This window comes from Atta colombica, unplaced genomic scaffold, assembly GCF_001594045.1.
Source record: "Atta colombica isolate Treedump-2 unplaced genomic scaffold, Acol1.0 scaffold112, whole genome shotgun sequence".
Classification (NCBI taxonomy): domain Eukaryota; kingdom Metazoa; phylum Arthropoda; class Insecta; order Hymenoptera; family Formicidae; genus Atta; species Atta colombica.
The window spans coordinates 1,044,139-1,055,499 of NW_017259198.1; the positions used below are offsets into that span (position 1 = coordinate 1,044,139).

General features: G+C 36.0%; 2 protein-coding genes across 6 annotated transcripts in view; both read right to left on the bottom strand.

Annotated features, from left to right (window-relative positions):
- The window catches only part of LOC108694076 (solute carrier organic anion transporter family member 2A1-like), a 9,573-nt gene extending 4,998 nt beyond the window's left edge, over nt 1-4,575 (bottom strand). For 2 of the 5 annotated variants that reach the window (XM_018203367.1, XM_018203363.1), the window contains exons 1-6: nt 4,295-4,483; nt 3,213-3,826; nt 2,552-2,661; nt 1,629-2,068; nt 788-1,460; nt 177-561 (exon numbers count right to left, since the gene is read on the bottom strand). In XM_018203367.1, coding sequence (XP_018058856.1) covers nt 177-561; nt 788-1,460; nt 1,629-2,068; nt 2,552-2,661; nt 3,213-3,546 — 1,942 coding nt within the window. In that variant the 5' untranslated portion in view covers nt 3,547-3,826; nt 4,295-4,483. Of the gene's footprint in view, nt 1-176; nt 562-787; nt 1,461-1,628; nt 2,069-2,551; nt 2,662-3,212; nt 3,884-4,294; nt 4,484-4,508 lie in introns of those variants that run through there. The other 3 variants (XM_018203365.1, XM_018203366.1, XM_018203364.1) reach the window with 3 other exon arrangements.
- Nucleotides 4,576-9,481: 4,906 nt separating this feature from the next.
- The window catches only part of LOC108694032 (solute carrier organic anion transporter family member 4C1), a 9,742-nt gene continuing 7,862 nt past the window's right edge, over nt 9,482-11,361 (bottom strand). The window contains exons 7-8 of the mRNA XM_018203280.1: nt 10,161-10,796; nt 9,482-9,962 (exon numbers count right to left, since the gene is read on the bottom strand). Of these exons, the coding sequence (XP_018058769.1) occupies nt 9,772-9,962; nt 10,161-10,796 (827 nt within the window). The 3' untranslated portion in view covers nt 9,482-9,771. The remainder of the gene's footprint in view (nt 9,963-10,160; nt 10,797-11,361) is intronic.

Consider the following 11,361-nt stretch of genomic DNA (forward strand, 5'->3'; position numbering starts at 1 on the left):
TCACTCATTCACTCACTCACCTACCCTCCCTCCCCCCCCTCGCTCTCTCTCTCTCTCTCAAGCAAAAAATAAATAAAGACATCGAGAATTTTGTTTGCCATTTGATAATGCAACGTCAGGCAATCTATCTTTGTCGATGTTAATAACCGCGTGTACAAATGAAATTTATCACTAACCTAATATAAATCCAAACAAAATAGGTGATGGTATGAAAGCAAAAAGGCTCATTATCATTAATCCGAAGCCCATGGCAACCGCCTTGTCCTTCTCATCGACGCATCTTACAGAAACTAGAAAATTCGACGCTCTTCCGGTTGCGCCACTAAACTTCAAAAAACACACCACCGTCAGAAAGATGTAGAACTTCTGCATACAGTCGACTGGACACGAACCCGGAATAGCCGTTCCCAAAGTTTCCATGGTGGGTTCGGTCGTTTCCAATGGAACTTCGGTAAAGAATGGGAAGGATGTGATGTTGGAAAACGGATGCGCCAAGGAACGAGCCAATTTTGGTTTTACGCAATTACAGTCCGTATATACTTTGCTGCCGTTATTGTAAAGCTAAAAGTAAAAAAGAAGAGATAAATTTAATTAATAAAAATTACATTAATAGAAATTACTAAAAACATTTCGCCTTTAAATGTGACAGTAATTCAAAAATGTTGTAACATGAAAAATTGCTTAACAAAGATTTTTTATTTTTTTTTTACTGCACTTTTTTTTATATAGCCAGTTTTTTCTAAGGCGAGATTGCCTCTCATAGAAATTACGCAAAATGATATCAAACCTTCATACTGCGGCAGCCAGCATGACATGCGGATATAAACGTTTGTCCATTATCGGAGCACACAGGATTATATTCAACGTAGTCACAGTGACAATGTTCGTTGCAGGGTAGTTGTGTTTTCAATACACCGTTCGGCTGAATTGCAATCTGGTTGTCATTCGCTGAGCAACCGAGAAAGGCGTAAGAGATCATTCCCAGTATTGATATAATTCCGATCATGACATTCCACGCCGCTAGGTACCTAGCCTTCGGCTTGTACTTGGAGATGACCAGACCGGACAGCAGAATCCCAAAGGCACTGAATACCAAACCGACTGTGCCGGTAATCAATGATGAGACAGACGCTGATTGCTTGTACTGGGTCTCAATGTACTTTGGCATAAAGATCCAGTAAGGCATGTAGCCCATGAAATAGAAGACTGTCGCCAGATTATTACACATTAGAGTCGTGTTCGTTATCAGGCGCTTAAACGTCCTCAACATATCTGAGATTGACGCTGGTAGCTCCGATTCTTGCTCCTTGATGCTCGCAGCCGATTTGTTGCGTTCCAGAGCTAAGACTTTGCGAGCGGCCGCTCTCGGCAGCGTTTTTGGAAAGAGAGCGATTATACTTGCGAAAATGGCGAGGAGAATGGCCAAAATAATCCATCCTAACCACCAAGCGCCTAACCACCTTAAATTTCATTAATGTAAATTTGTTGATATAATTAATTAACAAGAATTTTTTCAAAATATTTATGTATATATCTTGTATAAACATTTGATAAATAATTTATTATATATAACAAAACAGTAAATTACTGTTTAATTGCAATGATATAATTATTCTAGTTCTACATACCTCGGATCTTGCATCGTGATAGTAGGAGTTAAAGTTGGACTAATGTAGAACTTCAAGGAAAATGAGGCTAGTCCGTAACCAATGGCGGGTCCTAGCATTCGTAGAAAGTACGAAAAACTGATCAGTGCCGGCGTTTTCGACTTTTGTATGTTGTCGTCCATGTACGACACACCGAGGGTATAATAAAGGGAACCACCCACTCCGGATACTAGTTGAGCTATGAAGAGAAGCACCTGTGGCGCGAAGTTTCCATCTTCAACTTCGCAATCGTTTCCGCGATTTTCTTTGCCCATACACAGAAATTTTCGTGAATGTTTCTCAAGAATCGTGCTTGTGTTTAGCGTACTTTGCGCTCCATATTCCTTAGTCAGGGATAAGGCATCCTCGCCAGGTCCATAGAGAAAATGTGGCAGCATCGTAAGACAACAGAAAAGTACAACCTGATAAAATAGACAATATTTTATCAATATTCGGGAATGATATGATTTGCGCTTAAGTCGTGAGCTTTAAAATACCTACATAATAATCTTTGTTAATTCTAACTTTACTTTTTTTATTTCTACAATTTTTTTTGTTTATAATTTATTGTGTCGTATTATAAATATTGCAGCACGCTCAACTATCTGTTTGACATCTAGAGCATTCCGCAAGCGCCTCTTTACGAAGAATGGAGCGCTTAGCTAAGCACACGACGACGAGAGTACGATGGCAAGAGGCATGAATGAGCGTAACTACGATTCTAACGCTTCCTAATTTAATTAAGAACCGACCAATCGGTGAGTTATGACGTCTACCGGCTCGTTTCTCGGGGCGTGTGCTGACAGCTGATTTCGTTTCTTGTCGACGCGAAAGTACGGCGCGCGAATAATACGCGGTGCACGCCGCATTAATCGATATCCGAGGATGCATGTGATAAAACTTACGGTGTAAATACCGAAAGCGATCCATCGAGGCCTGTGACCCCTTCCTGCGTAATACGACAGGGCGACGGATACGAAAAGCTGCGAGATGTCGTTACCCACTGTGATGAGACCTGCATGAGAAGAAAGTACGTACGTGACGTAAATTGTGTCGTAACAATTTATTTAATGACAATCCTCACGCGAACGCTAATTCTATTTTGATTTTAAAATGTTAAACTTGATTACAAACTATTTTAGATAGAAGACAATATTTTTAATTATTAAAACTGCTAATTCTTATAAAATATTTTCAATGTAAGTAAAATAATATACAATAATATACATAAAATTTTTTTATTAATAATTTAATATACAATTTATTAATAAAAAAATTTTATGTATAACACTAAAAAAATTTTAATAAAACTATAATGCTAGAAATGTAATTAATTCGCTAAAATATTTAGCAAATTAATTATATCAACAATTTAAATTTAGAATATATAATGCCACTTCAAACTGGCTCTATTTTTTATTTGTTAACAAAATATTCGATCTTTTTTGTAAAAAAAAAAAGAGATATAAATGTAAACATTCATTTCTAATATCTATGGATTAAATCTATTTTTGTGATATAGTGCATATATATAGTATTTAAAGTATAATGAAACATTATACATACCCGTTGTTTTCGAGGGTATTTTAAATCTCTTTTCGATGGTAGTGATAGTGCCATTGAAATAGGCGTAACTTGCGGAAAATATGCAGCCAAGCACACCGTAGAGAAACACGTATGCCTTCTTGTTGGCGAACTTTTGCAAAGTTGGACCCTTGAGGCACCATATGCCGCACGAGGTATCATCGGTGATCGGTAGCTCCTTGAAGACATCATCGAGACCTCTGGTTGGCGTCGTGGGTGATGACGGTGTCGCGGGCGGTGTCGTCGGCACCTGTAATAGTTTCAGGTTCTCCGGCCCGTTCTTCTCGTGATTTGAGTTACTCGAGTTGTTCTTCATCTTCGCCTTGACTTGATCGTCGCGACTGCTCGCAACTGGCAAGCGCCTAACACCAGTGGCTTCGAGCGAATTCAGTGACCTCAATCGCGGGTCGCACGGTACCGATGTGATTTGATCGTCCTCGCGACTCTTGGCATCGCTTTTTCGTTCGGTCTGGACTCGCCCCCGCGCTCACTCGCGGAATCTACTCTTTTTCCTCTCGCACTGTCTCTCGTGTCCGTCACTTTATCACGCGGTCACGTGTTCTCCATGTTTCGACTTGGTCTCATCCAGGCAACACCTACGCCAGAAAATCTGGGGGTTGACTACGACTGTCGTGCGTGCAGCTTGATTTATGCTACGGGGATGATCAATGATGATGGAAAGATATCGATGGAAAAATTTAAATCTTGAGTCGAACTGAAGATAATGTATTTGTATAACAACCTCTGACACTGAATGTCAAACAATATTATCAGATTGCGAGTGTTGAAATGGAATAATATTTGAACGATATCGCTAAAAGAAAAATGACAAGAATGTAAAGACAAGGTATATCTTGACTGTTTATTTAAACCGTGTAATTTTCATCTAAACAATAAATGTTATAATAAGTTTTAGTATAAAATCGTTGTAGGAAATAAAAAAATTTAAACTTTTATATTATACTAATAAAATTTGTATTTCTTCATAAAATTGAATTATATGTTTCAATCATGTATGATTAATGATGTCGCGAGCAAAAAATTCACGAACTGCGGTCACCTACCGCTGATGCAAGATGGATCCAGAGTTATAGTTTGAATAATTAACCACCGAAATGGAGTATCGATATATAGCGGCGATCTCTTTTAAAAAAGGTTCGATCGTTCTACGGTGAGTCAGCGTGATCCCTCGCAAACTATAGATTTGCGTCCGAAAACGAGCGATATTCTTCCGCAACTGAGGCGTCTAAATGCAACAGAGTGTAGACCGTTCTATACCTACTGAGAATCCCCACTTTCCGCCCCCCAAGGAGCCGATCGTACGAGAGAGCCACGATCTCTTTACACGTATCTACTGTCCACCGTGCCGTTATCAAATGGGTAAATTCTGTCTCTCACAATCAACCTATTTCATCATCCCTTCTTCTCTCTCTCTCTCTCTCTCTCTCTCTCTCTCTCTCTCTCTCTCTTTTTCCTTTTGATTATCCCTCTCTTCTTTTCCCCTCTAAACCGGTCGCGATTCTTTCGATCCCTCCTCTAGCCGCCTTCGTCGTCTGCGAATGTCGTCGGCTTGATCTATCTTGGTCTATGTGATAACCTACACCTGTATGATGTTCAAAAAGGAGTAGGGTATGGTTGACTCCTACGTAGAAAAAGAACAATTAACGAGGTAAGCGTTCGGCGCCCCTATTGCGAAATTGTACGAATCAAATGGCGAAGCTGTAAAGCACGTCTTACGATCTACTGCTGCGGTCTGACGGCTTAATTTTGAGCACCTCTTATAATCATTACCTGTGAGTTGTTATTTAATTAATTGTTAATTAATTAATTGCTATAATATCAGAATTAAGCTTCATTCATATGCTCATTCTCGAGGCTTTTCAAAGTCACTTAATCCTTAAACATTTACTTAATTGTACCTAATTGCGAATGCTCTATATACGCACTAATTATAGAACGTTCTATATATTAATTAATTTTTTTTTACTTACTTGAGATAAAAAGTATGTAATAATATTTATTATATTACATTTATTGCGTCGATGATTCGTGACTTTTAAATAATACGCTATCTTATGACGTCTCTGGATAACAAGAGGAAAATTGTTGAGATAAAAAAGATATTGTGCATTCGTGTATATACGTGTATGTGCGTATCGAAATGTATATATGAAGCATCTCTTTCGAAAGTTACTGTTCTACCTCATTGAATCCCGGCGTTGGTTGAAACGGGGCATCCCTATCGGGGACTATTCGCGACGTACCGACCGCGGCGACGTGCATGAGGTCTTGGCTTTCGGTACGGTGTTGTCTAAGCTCGTTTCTAGTCAACCTCCGGGAGCAGAGGCTCACATTGTGGACCCATTATGATTTAATAGAGCCGACGTGATGTACACACGCGCGCACACATAGGCACTCGGTAAACTCTTCCGTCTATTCCCGCGCATTGCTAATGGCATACATCAAACAGCTATGTCGCTAATAGCTGATGGGTAATTGCCAAAGTTTAATTTTTATACTCGTCGAATGACCAGACCACGTGGCCATATATTACGATTATGTTGTTAGATTCCGTATCGACTGTTTCGATCAAGCATTTTCCGAAAGATCATCAATAGATGCTGGATGAATAATGGACAAACGATTTCAAACTTAAAGTCTATATTTAACATTGCATCTTTTCGTCTTTTGCATTCAATTTGTTCGCCCTAAGTAAGATGCTGTTATCATACGATGGATTTAAAAAAGAAAAAGAAAGAAAATTGCATTTCTGTTATTCGAAATAATCTTAAATAAATATCTCGTCTTGTGCACAGGAAAAGCAATGATATAAAATGACGTTTAATATAAATTTTCTTATCACGTTTGGTAATCTGTATACCTAAATGACTACCCAAACTCGCATATATCTTAACGTTAAAAAAATAATTTCGCACAACAAGAAAATGTTTATAAAAAAATACTTATAAAAAATGAGGACTTTTTAGATATTTATAAAATAAAAAATCTAAAAAGTCATATAAATTGATCGTTCATCATTCGCGTCAAAGTTGGCAGTTAAATGATATCAAATTAGCTGAGCTTTCGTTTCGCAAAGCAACATTTGCCATGATTTGCAAGAAATGTCTTCCTAGCGGTATTTGCATGCTCACAAACCTGCCGAGACAAAAGAAAATTTACATCTATGATAACAACATCATAAATACACCAAATAATACACTGTGTGTATAAATTTCTTGGAAACTTCGATCTGTCGTTTGATGCATGCAAATAAAACTTCGCAGAAGTACTCGATATCAATTTGCTAAGACGTTAAAAGCTATTGTTATAGAAGATGCATTTTATTCTTTACGTAACTTGTAGATAAATTGGATTTATTACAAACTATATATATTATTTTTATTTATATAATCTTTATTTATATAATCTTTATTTATATAATCTTATGTTATAATTATTTCTTGATTATTATGAAATCAACACATTTTGTCATTTCTAGAATTTCCATTTTTGATGTTTTTGTGTTAATATATTCATTAACTATTACAATTATTAAGTATTATTTAATAAATGTAAAAATTAATACGTAGCATTTAAGTTTGTACTGTAAGATTTATGACACTTCGAAGATCGTGACGTTGACCAGGTTTAAAATTGGCGAGACGCTTTCCATTGTTGAAAAAAATCCAAAATCCACTGTGATTTATAAATTCTCTCTATTTGCATGAGTCTTTTGCAAGATGTTTACGCAACCTGATTCGTATATATCATTCGAAGGCTGCCATCTTCTTGGACCGAGGTAAAATTGAAAAAACTCTTGAATCTACCAATGCGCTATTAATAATTAATTATATTATGTTAAATGCATTTTTATTTTGTATGTTAACATTTTATAGATTATATTTATAACAATTAAAACAATTTATATTAAAAGATAATAAGAAATTAATGCTATTAATTTAAAAAACAGTGATAATTCTTATAAATCCATTAATATACATAGTATTAAATTAATAAAATCCGATGAAAAATCAGATATGATGTCAATAATCTTTAGTGCATTACCTATCTCATAAGGTATGCAATAGTATATCTGAGAATTCCCATTCCCTTCAATGCCACACGTTTTATCATTGATACAACATATTGACAACACAATTTTTATTGCTTTTAACTTTCATAAAAATTAACATATTGTAATCATTTTTTTTCAATCCAAACACTAGACATTAAAGAATACAATATATCAAAGCAATGTACTTATGTATTTTGATTAGTAAAAAAGTTGTAAGCAATAAAATAAACAAAAGTTTCGAAAAAGACTATTAAAAAAAAAGAATATCGAAAGTGGCATTGAAGACTTAAATTAGATTAAGTAAGAATGATTACACTATTCTCATCCAGATGTTACACATTGCCAATAATGTCAAATGTATATTTACACTCGAAGACACGTGTCGCTTGCACGATATATCATAAATCAATTCTATTGCAATTTCAATGATTTGTATCATATTCCGTTGAAATGTACATGATAAGTTAATTTACAAAGTACAAGGTTACTTCACCAGCACAAATTTTGCTTTAAATGGCACAACCCACTTGCGTTTGTAAATTACGCAGCATTCGTAGAATGACAGAAGGAACGCCGGATGAGCTACATTAGTATCATTATTATTAGAGCAGAGGTAATAGTCAAGTATTTTTCTCGAGTTGAGTTCTGGCCTCTACTTGCGATTATTAGTTCTTTATGTTACCTGTCTACCCGTTTGTATCGTAGCATATTAACACGCATCTGGCAGTTTATAAAAAAATATAATTTCTTTTTATTAAAAAAAGGATAGTAGGAAGTGTCGAATGTTATGTGACATTGTGCGATCCGCGCGTATTTTTTTCAAAAGAAAAGAAAACCTCGAGATAGATCAAACATAATCGAAAATAAAAGCGGCACGATTCTTAAGCTTAGAAGTAGTGGAAGGTGAGTAAACCGATTGCTTCCGGTCATCACATGCATCTATCCTTTATCGGGCAACCTCACTTCTAGTCTGATCGGACTGTACCTCGACTTAGAAGACGTTGATGAGGTCTATATGAAAGATGGGTCAGGGTCATGCACAATGCAACCGTGTACACACAACAGCAAAACTTCCCAATATCAGGTCGAGGCATGAAGAAGTGATAATTTTCATTCTTTTTATAGATAATGTTGTTATAATAAAAATTTATATTGAGTATATATATATATGCATAAATTTTTTATATTCCTAGTATTTAAAAATTTTAGATATTTGAAAGAAAAATGCAAATAATAAACAAATCTCCAGGTAATTTCTATAATATTATATGCATACTATATATAAAACAATCATAACATTCTTCTCATATGCATTTTTTCTTTAAATTAAATTATATCAAATAATAAAAATCGATAGAGAATTTTATCCTATTGCACTTCGCTTTACTGTTATCAACAACGTAGCAATATTCTCAATATTCAGAAAGACATTCTTAGTCGCCTTGCAAACCTCATTTTTCCTTATTTGCAACGGAATAAGGTAGAACGCTTAATCGTAATGCCGAAGCGCATCCTCTAATGGTGTTCCAAAGGATACGATCAATAGGGACGACCTGACGTCACGGGAACGTCGCGGAATTCATTATACGGGCCAAGCCGCCCGCTTTAGTTGGGTGGGCTTAAAAATTAAAAGGCTCTCAAACAAAAACTCCCTTTTTACCTTCAGCCTCGTGGGATGTAATCCCTCCGTCCGGTAGTAGCCCTGTATGTCCCGCCAAACCCCTGAATTTCGGTGGCTTGAAGACAAGCCCTGAGATTTTACCTCCACCTTCCACCGTCTCGACGCTCTTCCCCTCTTATTCTAAAGCTGAGGAGTGAGTACGGTCCAATTCACCGATCCACAATGTAGTTTTCCGAATAAACCCTTTCGTCTCGCGGTGCGTTTATATTCTACTTGCGGGAGATTTGATGAGCAATAAAATAACGAAGGGTGAATATCCTTATCGGAACAACAAATCATTCAATATTACTTGATGAAAAATTGTAAAAAAAATAAAAATAATTATTAATGTATAAATAATTTTTCTAAAACTTTTATGTGTATCGAAAGGGAGATCCTAATAAAACTTTCGCCAATTTTTTGCTGACAAAAAATAAAAATTAAAAATGTATGATGTTGGGATACGCGATAAAGCGTGAGGGATAATGTGTTAACAAAAAATAAACGTAATTTATTTACAACGAAATAAAAATGAGCATGATTTAAAAATAAAGGTTTAACAACAAAACTATAACAACGATAGTTCCCAGCTTTCGATCCCGAGAATCTAGAAGTTTTAGCAATTAATTATTGCGTTATATTAAAATTATTTACACGATTTATATCTCCTGTCGCTAATAGAATCATTGCACTGTCTACAAATCATCGGAGTGTTCGGTGTCAGTCACGAAAGCCCTGGAATTTCAGGTACCTAGAGCAATTCCACGAATCTCATTGGATTGTTCACTATCGGACAGCAGCAAGCGTTATAGACGACTCTGTTCTGTCCTCTGATTTACATTTCCATTAACTTCCTTTTTCTTGTCTACATTATCAGTTGTGACATTTTCCTTCACGAACTCGCGTCTCTTGTCACTCTCCGCGGCGCCATACAAATCCAAATCTTTACCGAGATAACAAACTGCACCGTCGAGTAATACTCCTATCATGGTAAATCCTGTAACAACACACTTCTTTATAACTGACGAAATCAAATGGCGAAACAATATTCGAATGAGTAATCAATAATCATTTTGTCCATCGTTCAATCAAACTATCTTATCATACTACGATTTTTTTGTTTTCTTTTTATCTAATCAGTTGAACAAATACATACAAGTAATATACACAGGTCGTTAAACTCGACGATACTCACCGGCCGAGGAAATATTCACTAAGTATCGAAAATTGTCTCGGTGATAGAACCAGCAATTTCCTCTAGTCCCACAGGATTCCTCCCATATTAAACAAGTCGAATCGATAATAGCCCCATAGATAATCGGCCCCGGAATTAAAGCCAGTAACGAGATGATCATTAGCGTGATGCCTTGGGCGAAACTCTTGTCCTTCTTTTCGACACTCCTGTAATTCACCAGGACATTACCGATTCTCCCGGAACAGCCCAGCGTATGAATCACGCAATTGAGCACCGTGAAGAGCAAATACGACCGGCTACAATCACTACTGCATGGACCAGCTTTGACTTTGTCGAAGATTGATGGAAGTGCTTGCGAGTCGAACTCATATATCTGCTGTTTCGAAATAAAATTGAATGACTGGTCTCTGGAACTGAAATGATCCAAGTCACCTTCGATATAACTTGATTCATTTATTGGCAGACAACTGCAGTTTCCGAATTGTTTATCGTCCAGGATCGTTCGACATCCTGCGTGACAGGCAGAGAAGAAAGTTGTCTTCGATGCCTCATGGCAGACTGGTGAATATTTGATGCCTACACAGTTGCAGTCGGTATTACAATCAGCTGTTAAATTCATTCTGCAAGCAGATAAAAATTGTACATCAGATTACGATATGAGTAATTAGACAAAATGCTAATTTATAATTGCTTTTCAAAAAAATTTCAGCGGTTTTCACCTGGTTTCCAGAATCAGATGTGTATGTAAATTTATACAGAAATACTTAAGCACTAAGATCTGCTTCGATCGAAAAAGGATTTCTCTAATTTAATTAGATTTATCCGCTATTCAATTATTTCAAATTATAATTGTTTATTTATTAAAAAGGTCCTGGTAGTCTAAAGGCTTAGGACGCTCACACGGAATGCAAGAGATCCGAATTTGACTTCCGGCCGAGGCAATATTTTTCGCAATAAGCTTATTACAGTTTTTTAAGATTAATTTGGGAAATTTGGGAGGATTATTAATATTTCAGATTGATTGCGTTGAAAGTTCGACAATATCGACATGCAATTATCATTTCTGAAATTCATTTATATGAATATATATAATAATTCAACATCTTAACATTCAGATCGTAGTGGCGCTTCATATTTAAAGTAATATTTATTTATTAAAAAATTTTATTTATTAAAAAATATATTATATAATATATATTAT